The following is an 18662-nucleotide window of genomic DNA, read 5'->3' on the forward strand; positions in this document are numbered from 1 at the left end:
GGGCAAACTTTAATTATTTGTTCAAAGCTAGAAAAGGAGCAATAAACACAGCATCATTCTTTTTGGCAGTGTTCTATCTGGCAATCCATTTTCATGGTCAAGAGAGGATGGGGAGGTGCCCAGAGGTAACTGTTTTACATGATCTTTATTGTGACGGTAATTTATCTGAGTGTATTTATTCAATTTGGGCAGGTTCAGAACAAGCTGGATGGCTGCTGTTACGCAGTAAAGCGTATTCACATAAATCCGACAAGCAAACAGTTCCGAAGAATTAAAGGGGAAGTGACACTGCTGTCACGTCTGAACCATGAGAACATTGTGCGCTATTACAATGCGTGGATAGAGAAACAAGAAATACCTTTGCTTAGTCCCTCAGCATCAGAAACCACCATAGGCAAAAAAGTAGGTGACAAGCAGGCTCTGAATGGGAAGGCCGAAGAAGACTCCATGGACAATGTGGAAGCGAATGCCCCTCCTCCTGTTCTGACCAGTTCTGTGGAATGGAGCACCTCATGTGAGAGATCAACAAGTGCCCGGTTCAGTGGAACTGATCAGGAGTCCAGTGATGATGACGATGACGATGAAGGTGGAGGAGTATTTTCACAGTCATTCTTGTGAGTAGGGGGTGGGTTATCTTTTGGCTTTCTTTTTGATGTCTACTTGGCCTACTTTGAAGACTCAGATTCTGACTTGCTCCTCTTTTCTTCTGTCAGCATAACTCCACCACCGTAGCAACTTTGAATGCATTCTTAAGGTTAATTCAAGCATGTTTACGTACCATCACTACCTTGCCTCTCAGTGGTTTGTAGCTGCATTATGCATTCTCTTGTTGTAGAGGATTGTGTTAGTAACATTATTGTTTGTTTAATTACAAGATTTTACCCTACCTTTCTGCCCTCCTGGGGAAACCGAGGTGGCTAACCAGTTAAAACATACATATTGAAATCTCATCTTAAAAACCATTAAAAGCAGCACACAAATGCATCATTAAAATAGTTTAGAACCAGAGCACACAAAAATTAAAAACAATTAAAACACTGGGGAAGGAGTTGGGATCATTGAGAGAAAGCCAAGCAGAACAAAAAAGTCTTCACCCATTGGCAGAAGAGGGCAATAGAAGGGGACAGGTATATCTTGGAGAGGGAGTTCCAGAGTTTTGGCACCACCACTGTGAAGGCCCTTTCCCAAGTTGCTACCTACCTGGTCTCAGAAGGTGATGGCTGTTTCTCCACGCACAAGATTTTATTTAGTGTTACAGTCCCTGAGTCATGTGAATTGCTTCTGAGTAGAATGAGATTGAATGATATTCCTCTAACTGATAGAATGTTCATACAGCAGATGCAGAGCACACTCTTAAGAGATGGAAAGAATGACATTGTTACCATTGGAAGGATTTAAAAAACAGGAAACAAAGGGACCAAAATGTATTCATATATTCTATCCTGTTAATGCATCTGCCTTTCTATAGTACTTCTACCATATCGAATCACACCAATTATTGACTCTGATAGCTTAACATAGAGTTGTTCTACTTTGGTCCTAGGGCATGGTCAAAAGGCACGTGGGATAGCAACCTGGCTGAAGTTAAGCTTGTCTGGTCATTATCTACATGCAGTACTTCTTGGGAAGCCCATGTACCCATTGCCTTGAATTCCATAAGCCTCAGTAATAAATAACAAAATAGTAACCCATGCTTTATCTCCTACTTCTCTTGTTCAAATTCAGCAGAACTCTTCACAATGCCTGGGTAAACTGAGGCTTAGGGCTTTGTAATAAAAGGGGCTTTTTTAAAAAAGAAAAAGATTATGCCCTTTTCATGAGAATAATAATTTTTACCATATGAGACCTCTTAAAATGACATTGTATTGGGACTTATGTAATTAGCCCTGGTGGGCTGTAGTCCTCCAGAGACCAATACTTGCAATTTTTTTTAGAAAGATAATGACAAAACCATAGAACATTCACTGTTATTTGGTAAAATACATTGTAATTTCATAACACATTTCTAAGGTCCTAAGAACCCACTTCACTTCAGGGAAAGAGCTGTAATGGGAGATGCTTTGTCTTTCAGGCAGGCTGCAAGTCAATCTTTCTTTTATAGAATATCTGATGTCCATTAGCAGAACTTCAGAGCTCCAGTAGCTTGAATTCTCTGCTTTGGGTGGGCAGGTGGTACAGACACCATGTAATTGATCTGTGTGTCGTTCATGTATTCATTCATTCTTAAGCAAATACTTGGAACATTTCATTTTTGCTTGTTCATTTAGGCCAGCAGCTGATTCTGAAAGTGATATCATTTTTGATAATGAAGATGACAATGGTAAAAGTCCTGTGACGGTAAATATAAAACTACTTGCTACTGAAAGTGTATATGTCTCAATTCTTTTCTTACAAAACTATATATCGCTAGACTGATGTTATTCATCTGCTATCATTGCTATAATTCAATAAGCTAATGTGCTTATCCATTGCTTAGAGTCCATCTTTACCCCTGCTTTGTATTAAAACCTACATGCCGTAAGAGAAATCAGGTATGGAGTCAGGCAGTGACCCCTGGGATGCTATGAATGGGACTGTTATTAGCACTGTTTTGTGTCAGGGCTGTACTTGGCAGGCATTGCTGACAGCTGCTGCTGGGTTGGAATTGGAGTCCAATTTTTGCTCTGCAGAGTTAACAGCTGTGTCTTCCTTTTGGATCCTGAAATGCTGTTTGTTCATAATAAACAGGGTTTGCCATACAAAAGGAACACTCAGCAAGAGGCCGTAAAATTGAAGATTAGAAGTCAAATAGATTGCAGGCTATATAAATGAAATAAAAATTCTAGCATTGAACTTGAATCCTTGACAGGAAGTGAACTTGAATCCTTGACAGGAAGTTCATATAGCTGACAGGTAGGCCAAGCCTTTTAACCAGTTGGCTACCGGCAAGTCCAGCTCTCTCCCATCACTTAATAACAGCCTGTGGATTTTTGCCTAATAGTACTTGTTGATATTTAAACATCATATGCTTCCATTGTAATAATATTTTCCTTAGCAGAAAAAAAGGCTGTGCATAATTAACCTGTTTCAGCATTCTCTGACAATGAATGAGCACTGTGCAGTGATGGTTGCATTCAGCTTCAGTCTGCTCAGAATGGATTTGCATATACTGTACTCTGAACTAGGTGACTTTTTTACTCCATGTGTCAGATTGAAAGCATACATGATTGTGTGGTTCTGTGTGCAAGTAAGTCTCTGCAAAGTAACTTCATGCAGGCATGCCATCGCTTATCTGAGAGACCTACTCCATTCTTGCATCTGCTGAACCTCCTTTTTGCATCCAGAGATGTCTGTGTATGCAGTGGATTAGGCCAATAGTTCATCTAATTCAGCTTTCCGTCTCAAACAGCTGCCTTGGAGGACCAACAAACAGGACATAAAGGCTAAAGCCTTCCCCTAAATTTGCCTCATAGCACTAATATTCAGATATTTATTGCCTCTGAACATGGAAGGTTTCCTTTAGTCACTGTGGTTAATAGCCACTGATCTATCCTCCATGAATCTGACTACTCCCTTATTTTGGCCATCACTGTATTGATTGGTAGTGAATTACACAATGTAGTCACCGTGTGAATGAAGTACTTATTTTTGTCCTGAATCTATTGCCTGTCAACTTCATTGGGTGTCCCCACATTTCTAGTCTAATGGAGAGGAGGGAGTTCTCTTTGTCCACTTTCACATGACTACTGTTTCAGATCAGTCAGTTTGATACACCTAGGCGGGTACAAGAAGGCCAAGTAACAAAAGTTTGACTCCTAGTTATTTCACTGGAGTACTTTCCAGCTTGCAGCTTTGAGTTTGTTTTTCCTTTCCTGCATTTTCCTTTCTTCCCAGACTGTATTTGTCAGTGGTTTTAGGCATGACTCCTTTTCATGTCTCTTTCTTGCTCCCCAATCAAGAGCAGATTAGTTGGCTTCCAGAGAGGTATCACTTATGCCCAAAGATTTGCTGGCACCCAAGGCTGAGTGCTCCTAATTCAGTTCCTGCTGCCATTTTGTGATCTCCTTTCCTTTTTCTTCCTTCACAGCTTTACATGGGCTTCCTTTAAAACCCTTTAAAAATCTTCTTGCCTCTTGCTGTCTGAGGGCAATTCCAGCCACTGGCACAGCTTAACAGAGGATATAAAAATGGGACTTGCCACGTTAACTACACGTGCAACAACACTGTGGTTTGTGAATCTGGGATGTTTGTTTTTGGTTGGAAAACAATGTTTGCTTGCTTTCTACTTTGTTAATATGATACAGGATGAAGATTGCAATGGAAAGGACAGCCATAATGAGGAAGACGTGACATCAGTTATTCAAACTGTGCACTATCTATACATTCAGGTTAGCAATTCCACCTGACATTTGTCAGTGGAGACTTGTGCCTTCATTAGATCATGATTGTGTAAACACAGCTTTTTTCTGGTTCAGAAACAAGATTATAGGGTGTTCTATTAAGCATTTAAAGAGATGAGATTGTAAGAAAGCACATTGTCAAGGTACTCGTAAGTTGTCTTTTTTCCTATAAGCATAAGATTTATGTTGTTGCAGCATGAATTCCCTGCAGTTTTCTGTGATGAGGAGGGATTACTTCTCACTCCATTTGAAATGCTCAAGTTGGGTAACGGTATATTATGTAGTATACATATTTATTTAGAAGATTTACATGCTGCCCAAGTCTGCTTAAAATTTATGCAGAACATAACACATTAAAGGTTTAAAGTAAAAGTAAAATGAGGGTAATAAATCTATGAAATTAGTATTAGACGAGGGGGCTAAAAGCAGATATGGCCAAATGGAATTCCTCAGTCTAAGAGCAGCTGCAAAAAGATCTGTGTAGATCCCGTCAGAGGCTTCTCAGAGCAGTGCTTCCTTGGACAATCTCAGTACAAAGGCAGATGCGTGCATTGTAATCCACCCTGAGCCTGCTGATGTGGGGAGGGCGGAATATAAATTGAATTAAATAAATAAGGTGATCCTTCAGGTACTTTGGGCTCAAACTATTTAGGGCTTTTAAAGTTAAAGCCAGAACCTTGTATTAGTCTTCAAAACAAACTGGAAGTCTCTGTAGTTGTCACAGTGATTCCTAGTTGAAGTTTCTGTATCATCTTCAACGCAGCCCATGTAAAGGACATCACAGTAGTCCTAACTGGATGTTGTCAAGGCATGTGTGACAGAGGCCAGGTCAGCTCTCTCTAGGAATATCTGCAAATGGCAAATGTAGTTAACTAATCTAGTAAAAAAGACTCCTGTTCAGAAGCATTCCCAAACTGAGAATCTGTTGGGCCAGACCAGTGGGCCATCCAGTCCAGTATCATGTTTCATAAAGTGGCGGACTAGCTACCATAGAGGGCCAGCAAACACAGCACGGAGGCCAGGGGCCTTCCCCTGGTGCTGACTCCTACCACTACTATTCAGAGGTTTGCTATCACTGACTGTGAAGGTTCCCTTTAGTTATAATAGCTAGTAGCCATTGATGGACCTGTCCTCCATGAATCTCTCTGATCCCCTTTTTAATTAAAGCCATATTCATATCCATCACTTCACTGGCAGTGAATTTTATGATTCAATTACTTGTTGAATAAAGAAGTGTTTCCTTCTGTCAGTCCTGACTCTCCTGCCCATTAACTTCATTGTGTGCCCCCCCTCCCCCGCCTCCATTTTAGTATTTCAGGAGAGGAAGAAAATTCTCTCTATCCCAAGTATAATTTTAATTATCTTCATGACAACCCTGTGAGGTAGGGATTGGCCCAAGGACACCCAGCAAGCTTCCATAGCAGAGCAGGGATTCAAACCTGGGTTGCCAGATCCTACTCTGAACTCTAGCCACTATCCCACCACACTGGCTAGTAGTGGAAACATTTAATATGGTAGTACTACGAATTTCTTAAAAGAGTGTGCCATTACCTCTTTATAATTTTTTTTTTAAAAAAACCTGTTTCTTCATCTTGGATCTGAAGATGGAATATTGTGAAAAGAGCACTTTACGGGATACCATTGACCAAGGCTTATATCAAGATACCAATCGTCTTTGGCGGCTTTTCCGAGAAATTTTGGATGGATTAGCTTACATTCATGAAAAGGTAAGCTGCATTCATGGGCAGCACATTTAATTCTAATAAATTGAGTGGTGTTTCTGTTCATACGTTGTCAGCAAGGGTATACTTGTAATAGATTGAAGTTATTCCATGTATATGCTAATCCCCATTATTTTTCTTACTTATTTTTACTTTTAACAGGGAATGATTCACAGAGATCTGAAACCAGTCAACATTTTTTTAGATTCTGAAGATCATGTGAAAATTGGGGATTTTGGTTTGGCGACAGATCATCCAGCATATGCGGCAAGTGTTTTAACTCTGAAACGTACAATTTAAACTATCTTTGAAATTACAGGAATATATAATAGCGTGTACAAATGATGGGAAAGAACATCCTTTCCATACAAGGGATTATTACTCATTCTGTTAAATTGGGAAATCTCTTGGGGCTTTTATCACTTCATCAGTACATATTACTGTATTATGCTTATAATTATAAATATATATATATTTGCCATAATAATAATAATAGTACCTATTATCAGTACTACTGTATACTGTCTTCTGTGCTGTATAACGTGTCATGTTTAATTACTTATGCTTCAGCTCTATATTGGATTTCTGCTTGTTTTCAAATTTCTGCACATTTTGTGTTTGCATATCCTGTTGCATTTACTGAATGCCCCAGCTGTTGATCATTTTGACTTGCACTGTTGAGTCTCAAATAAGAATGAAATAAACATAAATGAAATAAAATATAATTTTCATGTATTGGTTTTAGAAAAAAATAGCTTGGGTATGTGATAATCCAATATCCAAGTGTTCTTTTCAACATGTCTTCAACTCATTGAAGGGCCTTTTTGCATCTTATGCTAGGGCCTAGTGTGGAAAAAAGTGCAACTGAAGCAACCATGTTGTTCTCCTTTTTTGTGTTCACGTTGCTTGTGCTACTTCTTGTAGAGGCCTGAGAACTTCTGTAGAATCTCTATATTCTAGTACAGTGTGAATTCTTTTGCACATTTTGTTGCATTGGTGCTTATTTTTCTTCTGCGAATAGGTCTTTGGATACAATCTAGTACTGTTTATTTTTAAGCCATCAGTAATATGAAATTTAAGTTGCATATAATCAGGTTTACTTTTATTTCTTTTTTCAGGCAGACACTAAACAAGGAGAAATGACAGAAGATCATTTGGCTAAAAATGATCCTTCTGGTAGGTACTATGTAGTTACCAGTATTGCCATGTGCCTAGGCATGTCCCCTTAAAAATATCTTTTAAAATCTGTGTCTGCTGTGAAATAGTTACCTTGGTATAGCGAGGTCAGGACTGGACCAGCATTCAGCCACTAAAGGAGGAGCAGTTTACACTTTTTAAAAACAATCTGCCTGATGAAGACCCCTGATATTATTGACACTCAGCAGCTGTAAAGCTTCCTGTGTTAGTCTGTATTTTCATACCTAAACAAGAGAGCACCTGTGAACTCTACTGCCTGTGCTGTGCTTTGTTCTAAGAGATTCTCATAGTCTTACCTACTCATTCTGTTGACTTCAGATTCTCCTACGCAATTTTTCCCCCAATTCCAGATTCTGTTTATTTTCTTGAAAGCTACCAAGCTATTATTCCTTCTAAACAGAATATCATGAATTTTGACCATCAGAAAATGCTTTGACTAACCACTATGGGCATGGGGCCTTGTACCCTTTTCTGTTCTCTCTTCTGATCCAGTGCTTTCCTCCACTATTCCTCTGAGTAGGTGCCACAAACAGCATCTTTTCCTAAACATATAATGTAGAGGAAAATCTCCTTCACCAAGAATTCCCAAGCTGCCATATTTTGTAATGGATTTTGTACATTCCACCAGGTCCATTTCTAAATCACAACTATGTATGCAATGTGCACACCTTCTGCCATGGTTACTGTGTTGTGGGAAGGCCAGACAGTTCAATATTGTCCAACTTGGTCCCATTGTCCTAAATTTTGAGATGGGAACTATACCTCACTGTAGGAAAACTTGCCTTCCCTGCAGCTGTGTGTGTGTGTTTTAAATAGACCCCTTGTTATGGTTAGGAGAGGGGGAATACGACTTTTGGGAATTGCCTTAGACCAAGGTTTGCCTGGAAAGCACTGTGGTAATCAGCTGCTGCAACTCAGGCACCTCTTGAGAACATCTAGACTGGCTTGCTGAGAAGGTGCCCCTCCAGTTCAGTCCTAGCAAAATAACAAAGAAACAGAGTGGAAACTCTGGAAAATACCTTGTAGCAAACTGTGAAGCGGCCAGGTGATCTGGCATGTAGGGAAAAGATTCATAGACATTTCCCAGAGAAATGTATTGTAGTAAAGCAGCCAAAAATGTCTTCACAATAAAATGATTTATTATAGAAAAGGGGAAATGGTGGGTGGATTCAAAGGAGTAGAAAAGGGGACAAAACACAAAACACAGGGAAGAGCACACTATCACACAGCACAGAGTCAAATAAAAGCAATAATGTTGGTTTAACTCAGCTAAGAATATCTTACCTGGGTTGTAGCATGTTCCTCAGAGCATGTACAGAGTTTCTTGTGGTATCAAGATAGTTGGGGAGCCCTTAAGCCCTGGTCCACTAGTCTTGCATACCCCAGATGTTCCAAAATAGAGACAAAGAAAAGTCCAGAACTCCCATATATTTATGGGCAAAGGAATCTGACTGAAGCCAGCCTCGTCTATGAGACTGATTATCAGATCTAACCAATCCCAAGTAAAGCTCTGTCTTTGGTGTCAGACACTATTGCTACCAATCAGAATTATTACACAATGGTCCCACCATATTATTAGCTCTGCATTTCCATGACAAAAATGAAATCTGATCCAAGCTGGTTGTCCTTTGTCAAAAAAGGATCAAGGGGTCCAAAAGTCCATACACTTTAGGTGCACGCTTGAGCCATGTTGAATCTAGGGATTCTGTCATACACGTTCTCCAAATAAAGTTCAGTCTGGAATATTTTACTCCTTCTCAGGAAGAACCAGAGTCTTGAGCAGGCTGTTGACATCACTTATTTCAACCTTTTTGGTAAAAATTCTGACTTTTCTTCAAAACCTGGACAAAGAGGCTGTTGTCAGAATATTTAGTGCTGCCTCAAAGGTCTATGAGGGAAAGCAACATCTTCACCCAGCATTAACAAAAGTGTTCTGAGACTCCTGAGTAGAGAAAGCGATGTTGGAGACAGTGTTAAAAGAATCCTACAGCATGTTTCTTGAACTTTAAAAGAACATGGAGTAACGATTAGTAAAGTTCTGATTCCTCATGAGAGAGCCAAACAATTAATCTTAATTGCTTGAAATATGAAGTGAATGAGATAAGAAAAGTACGTCCTGATATGAGCATTTGGGCAAGTACCTTTCAAAAACTAACCATGTTAGCTTGTTTTTTCTTCAATTTAACAAAAGCCCAAGAATGATTTTCTTTTTGCATTTTCATATTGTTTCTTGGAAGTAGTTGGTAATTCAGATTCACCCTTACAGGAAATTTAACAGGTATGGTTGGGACTGCTCTTTATGTGAGTCCAGAGGTCCAAGGAAATACTAAGTCTACATATAATCAGGTAACAAATGTATATTTCTTTCAGAGAATAGCATTGTGTTCATCTTCCTAAAAAGATCATGGGTTGTATGCTACTGCTAAGCTAAGGGTGGTATATTGTATAACTATCATCCCATCTGAATTGTACCATTCTTGACTGAACAAGTGGTGGATGGGCCAACTTCAGGGATTCCTGAATGAGGCAGATTGTTTGGATCCATCCCAATCTGGATTCAGACCTGGGTTATGGGACTGAAATGGCCTTGGTTACCCTGGTGGATGACATGTGCTAGAAAATGGTGAGGGGGAGTGTGACCCTGTTAATACTCGCCCTCTTAGTGGCATTTGATACCCTTGATCATGATATCCTTAAGGACTGCCTTTTGGGATTGGGACTGAGGGTGGGTGGGTGGGCACTGTTCTGTAGTGGTTCCAGTCCTACCTAGAGGGTAGGTTTCTAAATGTGGTGCTGGGAGACTGCTGCTCTGGCCTACAGGTTTTGTCAAGGTTCCATCTATCTCCCATGCTTTTCAACATCTATGTAAAACATTTGGGAAGTGTCAACTGTTGCTGGCCTGTTCCCTGGTTTTATTTATTTACTTTTTATTTATACCCCACACTCTCCACAAATGAGCTCAGGGCAGCTCACATCATCCATAAAATACAGTAAATTAATCATCAACTATAAAATCAACAGCAATCTTAAAACAGTCATTAAAATAGTCCAAGCACCTTATACATGGGCTACTTTAGATAAATAATCAGAAACCTGCATATAAGCCATAACATATGGGCAAAATACATGGCTGAGGGCGGTCACAGAAGAGATGGTGGTCTTAGATGGAGTGAGGGGGGACACCCGCTGGTCCTCAGCCAGATGGAACATCTCCGTTTTACAGCCCCTATGAAACTGTAGTAGGTCCAGCAGAGCCCAAATCTCCAGCGGGAGAGCGTTCCACCAGGCTGGGGCGAGGGCATAAAAAGCCCTGGCCCTAGTTAAGGCCAGACGAATGTCCCTCTGGCCAGGGACCACCAGGAGTTGCTTGTCCGCTGAGCGCAACACCCTACAGGGGATGTAATGGGAGAGACAGTGTATTTGGGGTGTATGTCTATTTATATGATTTAATTGAATTATATAAGTGTGTGTAAAGTGCCATCAAGCTGCAGCCAACTTATGGAGCCCACCCCCTAATAAGGTTTTCAAATCAAGAAACAAATAGAAGTGGCCTGCCTCTACAACCCCAGATTTCTTTGTGAGTCTCCCGTTCAAATACTAACCAGGGCTGACCCTGTTTAGTTTCCAAGATCTGATGATATTAGGCTAGCCAAATCAAGGTATTGTATATATAAAATTATTTTAAAATATTTTAAATGTTTTAATGTTTGATTTTGTAGCCTTGGGGTCTCTGTTTGAGTGGAAAGGCAGCACTGAAATGCTTTAAATAAATAAATTGAAGGGACTTGTGGGATATGGCCCCATTCTTTAGACTCCAAGAACTGTTTGTATTTTGCTTGCAAAGTGTTGCTCAAATCCTGTGTTATTGCAAAAACAGTATTCTTACAATACAAAGCTTTGACAAAGCATTAAAAATATTAATATGTTTCTTCAAGGTTATTTTTATGGGGCTGAAATCAGATAATCAGCTGAAGGATAGATTCTGGGACTTGAAGCACAAAAAGTTTAGTCTGAGCAGTAAAGTTAGGAGACAAGGTTGGCATTAAAGATCTTTGTGTATCTCTTGGAATTACATTTTCTTTCTCTCCTAGAAAGTGGACCTTTTCAGTTTGGGTATAATATTCTTTGAGATGTCCTACCATCCAGTCAACACTGCATCAGAAAGGATCTTTGTCCTCAGTCAGTTGAGGCTTGTATGTATAAAAGTTTCCTGTTCAATAACAAAGAGAACCTCCTCATAACTATCCAGATAGCAAAACCATTGCTTGTTCCTTGCATAGGTTTTTCTGTGCATCCATCATTAAACCCATTATAGTACTTTAGCATTCAAAACAAATATTTCCAGATCAGATCTTCTTAATGTCCCTTTCCAGGAATTATTAGTTATGTCGTATGGTCAGAGTCTTAAAACAGATATTATACTCTGTGATATTACATGTAAATTATTTTGGAAAAAAGTAAGCTACCCAGTTTGAGCTGAAGTGAGGCAAGAAGGAAGGGAGCTACTCCATTTATCCCCCACTTTTCCTGTTTTCACTTGTCAAAAAAACTATATAAGTATTTATAATAGCACAGTTCTTGATATGGCATTATGTTTATGCCATTGCATGACCAGTGCACAATTGCTCTGCATCACACACAGATTCTACATTGATTAGTGTGGTGATGCAAAAAGCCATAAAGGAATAATGGCTCCTGCAAATGCTGCTGGTAATTTAAATAACGTATGTGGTAGTCTTTTAATAATTATTGTATGCATGTCCTTTATACATGACTGAATGTATTGCACTTTATTTCTCAGCCCTCTATTGTATTTCCAGAAGACTTTGATGAAGTGAAATATGCAAAACAGGTATTCTTAATGCTGCTTAGTAATTACTGTATTGGGTCCTAAAATTAATCATTATTTTCTATCCTCTTTTCAGACTAATAATACATACCCAAGCAATTACAGTATGACACTTGAACAAAAGGGGGAAAATTCAGAAAGGGAAAAGTAATACATTACTGACATTGAAGTGCATTTTCTGAGACACATTTGAATGCTCTCATGGGGAATAAGAGCCTGTGGAGTTCATTGGCATAGTTCTGAAAGATAAATGTATCCTGTGCTTTAAATAATATGCCACCTGTGGTATATTAATGTTAGCCTAAAATTGCTGACAGCTTGCTTAGTTACTTACAGACTCTACTTCCCTGAATGGAGGAATCTGAATTTCACACTTTAGCAAACATGGAAGGCTAGTGGCTTGGATCCAGAGACAGGGAGACATTCCCCCACCTCCATTCTCTTTCCCTAATCTACCTATTAAGAGGTTCAAATAGAGGAGAGAGAAACCAGCTATTGCCACCCTGGACTTCTAAGAGGAAAGGCAAGCTTTTAATCCTCCCCCCCCCCTATTTTTAAAAATCTATTTGTGGATTTAAATTAAAACATATTTTGGTTTACTTTTTAGAAACTGGTTGTGACCTGGTTGTTGAATCATGATCCTTCAAAACGTCCAACTGCTATGGAGCTTTTAAAAAGTGAACACCTTCCACCCCCACAGATGGAGGAGTCTGAACTTCATGAAGTGCTTCATCACACTTTAGCAAATGTTGATGGGAAAGCTTACCGAACAATGATGGGACAGATATTCTCGCAGCGTATTTCTCCTGCCATAGATTATGCCTATGATAGTGATATTCTTAAGGTTTGTTTCAAATTAATCTTCCCAAAGAAAGTCGTAGCTGCTAGACTGTGTTTTATAATGCAACTAGGTGTTCCTGGTTTAATTGATGCATGTTACAATCTGGATTGCCCTATAAAGGCTTCTGATGTAATATCTTAATGCACAAGTGAGAGCTGTGGAAAGTAGACTTTGGGGTACAGCTATTATTTTTAGCAGCAGTATTGGCAAAAAAAATTATGTTTTGAAAGTGAAATAGAACTTCCTTATTGACAGAGATGTATTTTTTCCTGTGCTCCCTTGGAAGTAATCCCTTGGAATTTCACTCCTGGTGCACCAGTGGGCACAAGTACCATATCCCTGAGCCAAAGTATCTGATTGCCAAGAATACTATAAGACTCAAGCTGTAAATAACATAAAAAGGAGAACTTGCAGCTTAAATTGATGTTTCAAATATTTACAAAAAAGATGATATCTGTTCAACTATTTTTATGCTTTATATTTAGCAGCTAGAAAATATATAATGTTTGCTTAGAATGTGGTGATGTGACTGTTCTGCTGCTAAATGCTTGTGGTCTAGATGTTGAGTAGGAATTATATGTTATTAATGCTCCCTGACAATTGATTTTAGGGTAGTTTTTCAGTTCGGTCAGCCAAGATTCAACAACATGTATGTGAGACAGTTAGCCGGATCTTTAAAAGACATGGTACGTATGTTTATTCAACTCTATTTAATTCCTTTTTTAGAATAAAATGAGCATTTGAACTGTTTCCCACCCATAATAAAGTAGAACTGTGGGTTTACACTGACATTGGTTCCTTTTCATCTTGCCCTTTTAATTTGGTATCTGTCAAACCAACTGTTATGAATAATTCAACTTATCTGACTAAGAATAATCAAATAGTCCTATAGTGGCTACATTAAAGAAGAAAGAGTAAATCAAATCGTACCTTTCTGCCTGTTCCATCAGGAGAACCTCTGCACTGAAGTTAACTGTTGGTGGAACATGCAGGAGGGTGACCTAACCCACTCTGCATCACTGTTTGAAACCTCGCATGTGGCTAGGAGGGAAAGAGTAAGGTGGGAAGATCTATCTCAGCTAGTACCTTCCTCTGGCACTGCAGAGATACAGACGGTGTGTGACCTGCTGGTCTATTCTGACACATGCTCTAAATTTCACCTATTTTTAACATTTTTGTGAGTGTAGTTCATTGAGGAGTTCTCCTGTGCAAACTCTTTGAAATGGAAGGCTGTGTTATGCATGCTATTCATTTCATTGGGACTTGAAAGAGAGAACTTACTGGAAATTCTGCTGAAAGGGAATTGGAAAAGTTTATTAAATGCTAAATGAACTGGACCTTCCATGAATAATCATGTTGAAATTGAATAAGAGAGGCCTCTTTTTCAAGCGCTCAGGACAGGGGCAGTGCTTGAGAGGGAGGGCTGTGGGACGTGCTGTAGTTGCATATTTCTGCATTGAGCAGGAAATAGCCTAGATGAATTCTGATACACCTTCCAACTCTTAAGTGAAGAAAATTAATTTTCCAAAAGTGTCTTTTAAAAAAAAATCCTTTTTTAAAAAATTGAATTAATATTATTAAACAGGAGCTATCAAGTTGCACACTCCCCTGCTCATGCCTAGGAATAAAAAGCTGTATGAACACAATGAAGCTTCATGTTTGATGGATCATAGTGGCATGCTGGTGATGCTTCCTTATGATCTCAGGGTGAGTACTACCGGGGCCTTCGTGGACGTTGGGGTCTTTGTCCCATCTTTGCCGTAGATCCAGAGGAGTTAGCCGTGTTAGTCTGTAGTAGCAAAATCAAAAAGAGTCCAGTAGCACCTTTAAGACTAACCAATTTTATTGTAGCATAAGCTTTCGAGAATCACAGTTCTCTTCATCAGATGCAGGTGCTACAATTGATTGAAAGTTCATTGATTCAGATGTACAAGAGCCTGTGTGATAGTCTCCCCCAAAACTATATCATCTAAAAATTCATATAGTTGGTTGCAATCCTCCCCCACCCCAATCCCAGTGTGTAGAAGGTGTACACATTAGGGAAGGAGTGTCTCACTTTTGAGACTTGCTCAGTGTAACCAGAAGATAGACATTCTCAAAATAAACCAGCTTCATTTTTTATCAATATCAAAAAAGCATCTGCTTGAAAGATGCGTTATAACATTTTAATTTCTGATACTTAAAGAGTTGTTTTGCATTACTTTTTCCTCTTATTATTTAATTAGTGTGTAATAATTTTAGCCACTGATTCTAAAAAATTAACATTGGATTTCATTAATCATAATAGGAGTAATTTCAAGATTTTACTAGATGTAAAGGTTCAATTAATCCACTGTCCAACTATGAAACAGTGATTGGTGAAGAATTTCACAAGGGCTAAAATCAGTGAATTGGATCCAGAAGTGCAGGCCTTCTTAGAGCTCCAGAGGGAATACTTCCTGCTTCTGAGGCTCCTCGCCATAATAAAAATTTTAATGGGTGGCTTTCCGGAGCACCTTTTCAAGTGTCTGTGAAGAACTTCAGAAGAGAGAGGGAGGCAGGAAAGACCTGTGTCACAAATGCTTCTTTGGATCCAACCCAACGACTTTAAATTGGAATGAATGGCTGTTTCTAAGTCCTTATGCATACCTTTCTGGTGGGAAAAAATACTAGATATTTTGAGAACAAACTGTTAACCATTTTGACAGTTAGTGCTTACGATGAACTTTGCCACAGTATATGAAAAGCATTAAGTCCCGTAAAAATGAACATCCTTATTATATAATGGCCTATCCAACTTTCTCTGTTGTATGAAGTTGTGCATACATTGCAAAATCACTTTTAAAATTGGATTTCATAATTTTTGAATATATACTCTGCTTTCTTATCTTTTAACTTTTCAGATTCCTTTTGCAAGATTTGTAGCTAGAAATAATATAACGAACTTGAAAAGGTAAGAGACTAGCTAATGATTCCTTCTTCAAAAACAGATTATTTCTGTGTGTAAATTTTGTATTTTTAAAAAATAAAACAGGGTTTCTTATATAGGTGGAGTGGAGGAATAAGCAAGTTACCTCTGTGGTCAACAAGCCATTCTCAGCATAACAACTGAGCACAGGAAGCTGCCTTATACAGACCATTGGTCTGTTGGGGTCAGTATTGTCTACTCTGACTGGTAGTGGCTGTCCAGTGTCTCAGGTCAAGGTCTTTCACCTCACCTTCTACCTTGATCCTTTTAGCTGGAGATTTCAGGGACTGAACCCGGAACTTACATCATACAAAGCAGGAGCTCTACTACTGAGTCCCATGACTCCTCCCCGAGTGTGATTTACACATTGCAAGCCCCAAACTCAATTCCTAGCATATCTAGTTATAAAAGGAATCTCAGCATCAGGGCTGAGTTCTTGGAAAACTGTTCCCAGTGGCTGTGGAGGCATGGAAAGCCGTAAGTTTAAAAAGCATGGAACTATTGTGTGTATTTCAGTTTTCCTCAAAAATTCTGAAAAAAGGAACACCCCTCTGTAGACAGGAACTGGGTGGCCAATATGTAGCTCATAGAAGACAGATTCATATGTTATATTTTCCTTCTGTAGATACTGCATTGAGCGGGTTTTCAGGCCTCGGAAATTAGACCGTTGTCACCCAAGAGAACTCTTAGAATGTGCATTTGATATCATCACTCCTGCTGGCAACAGTTTTTTACCTATTGCAGAAACAATCTACACAATTTCTGAAATCATCCAAGAATTTCCTGTACTTCAGGTTGGTATTTTATCATCTCATCCCTTACAACATGCTTGAGATTTTCTTTTAAAGGACCAACCTTTTAATGCTATCCCAACTATCTTTATGGGCAGTAATAGGAATGTCCAAAACCCTGTCAGTGCTTTTTGAATATTCTTCACCTATTTAACAGATTTTGGTTTTTGCAAAAAAAAAAATCCGGTTGGGGCATATGGTGACAGACTCTTTCACCTTTTGGTATACTAAGGGAAGATTTTGGATTCCCTATAATTAAGATAAAATAATAAATAAGAACGTTATTTCTGAAGGACAGAAGTGACATTGCTAACATTGGTAACTATATTAGATAGCTGGGAAATTATAATTGTACAAATGGTCAAGAACAAATTGCCGTGATTCAGCAGAGAGTAATTATTAAACATTCACTTCATTTTCATCTGAAGATTTAGATTGAACCTTCACTATAAATATATTTTGAAAGATAATTCCTTGTATCCAAGGAATTGCCAGTGGAACCCACATTTCACTGAAGTCCCCCCCCCCCCAAGTTCCTTCGACCCGTGGGACATTTGGTTGTATTCTATGGGAAGATTTCTACAGATGAAAGAGGGAGCAATTTTTACCAGTTTCCCCTTGCCTGTTGCAGATGTCCAATACACCTTTTGTGCTATTTGTGGGGGTTCCCTGTCTCCCACTGGGGGCATTTGGGGTTGCAATGGGCAGGAAACATTGAAGTCACATCCTGCAGATGGAAGAATTCCATTAATGGAAATTTTCAGCAGTATCCTAAACCAATTATTTCTTGAGCCATGTGGGTCATAGGGAAGGTTGCAGAGTCTGTTAGAGAAAAGAGGAATGCGTGTGCTTTCTGCTGGCAGTTTGTTGGATAAAAGCCCTTACTGTTATCACAAGTGCTTGTTTGAGATCTGAGGAGTTGCTTAGACACATGCACTATTTCAGGCCTCTATGCCTATTTTTGAAACTACCCTGATTTACCATGCATGTGAAGAAAACTAAGCCCCTTAGGCTCATCGAAATTGGTTGTGGCTCTTTGGATCATGCCAGTGTTATCCAAGCTCTGTGTTGCTAGAATGTTTAATGTGCAATGTTTAATGTACAATTATGTTTCCCAACACAGTGAGTGTCATAATACGGGTTGTATCTATTAGAAGTGGTAAAATTTAGAAAAGAGAATTGTTGATTTCGAAACCTCAAATCAGTCTTAATCTTGAAATCTTGACTCTTCATTTCAGGAACGAAACTATAGTATCTTCTTAAATCACACAGCTTTATTGAAAGCTATCCTTCTGCATTGTGGGATACCTGAAGATAAACTCAACCAAGTATACATCATTCTGTATGATGCTGTGGTAAGACATTCATTTGCTCTACAGCTGTAACAATATTTTATTGGTTGCAGAGAGAAAAAAGGCATAAATATAACTGTAGGAAGGCGTTTCCCACACTTAGAGGCTTGACAAATACATGAGCAACTGTTTTACCTGGGCTGCAAAAAAGAACAGAACAAATATATGTTGAATACTGAGTCGAACAGTCAAAGGCACTTGGGCTGTGTTGCAGCGGTTAGGCATGGGCCGTTTCCACATGTTGTTAAAGCAACGGGGCTACTTGCTCAATGCAGGCGTTTTTTTGTTACAGATTCCAGATGCCTCTGATTTCAAAGTGGAAGCAGGCAGTTTGTCTTTCGTCTGATCAGCATCCTTGACCCGGCACAGGAAAGAGCGGGAAATCCCGGTCTCAGAAAAGACGCTGATCAGACGAAAGACAAACTGCCTGCTTCCACTTTGAAATCGGAGGCATCTGGAATCTATAACAAAAAAACACGCCTGCATTGAGCAAGTAGCCTGTTGCTTTAACAACATGTGGAAATGACCATACTTGTCCTAATATGGATAATTTATTTATTTAGTACATTTGTATATTGGCCTTTC

General features: G+C 39.1%; 1 protein-coding gene across 3 annotated transcripts in view; it reads left to right on the forward strand.

Annotated features, from left to right (window-relative positions):
- The window catches only part of EIF2AK4 (eukaryotic translation initiation factor 2 alpha kinase 4), a 54982-nt gene that overhangs the window by 20508 nt on the left and 15812 nt on the right, over positions 1 to 18662 (forward strand). For all 3 annotated transcript variants that reach the window (XR_008596587.1, XM_054972933.1, XM_054972934.1), the window contains 15 exons: positions 193 to 614; positions 2268 to 2337; positions 4284 to 4367; positions 5984 to 6106; positions 6263 to 6371; positions 7223 to 7276; positions 9564 to 9643; positions 11389 to 11490; positions 12099 to 12149; positions 12754 to 12990; positions 13598 to 13673; positions 14573 to 14694; positions 15870 to 15919; positions 16560 to 16728; positions 17964 to 18080. Coding sequence is in view for 2 of the 3 variants with exons in the window: in XM_054972933.1 (XP_054828908.1) it covers positions 193 to 614; positions 2268 to 2337; positions 4284 to 4367; positions 5984 to 6106; positions 6263 to 6371; positions 7223 to 7276; positions 9564 to 9643; positions 11389 to 11490; positions 12099 to 12149; positions 12754 to 12990; positions 13598 to 13673; positions 14573 to 14694; positions 15870 to 15919; positions 16560 to 16728; positions 17964 to 18080 (1866 nt within the window). In the remaining variant the exon portion in view is untranslated. The remainder of the gene's footprint in view (positions 1 to 192; positions 615 to 2267; positions 2338 to 4283; positions 4368 to 5983; positions 6107 to 6262; positions 6372 to 7222; positions 7277 to 9563; positions 9644 to 11388; positions 11491 to 12098; positions 12150 to 12753; positions 12991 to 13597; positions 13674 to 14572; positions 14695 to 15869; positions 15920 to 16559; positions 16729 to 17963; positions 18081 to 18662) is intronic.

The sequence above is a fragment of the Eublepharis macularius genome, chromosome 2, assembly GCF_028583425.1.
Source record: "Eublepharis macularius isolate TG4126 chromosome 2, MPM_Emac_v1.0, whole genome shotgun sequence".
NCBI lineage: Eukaryota > Metazoa > Chordata > Lepidosauria > Squamata > Eublepharidae > Eublepharis > Eublepharis macularius.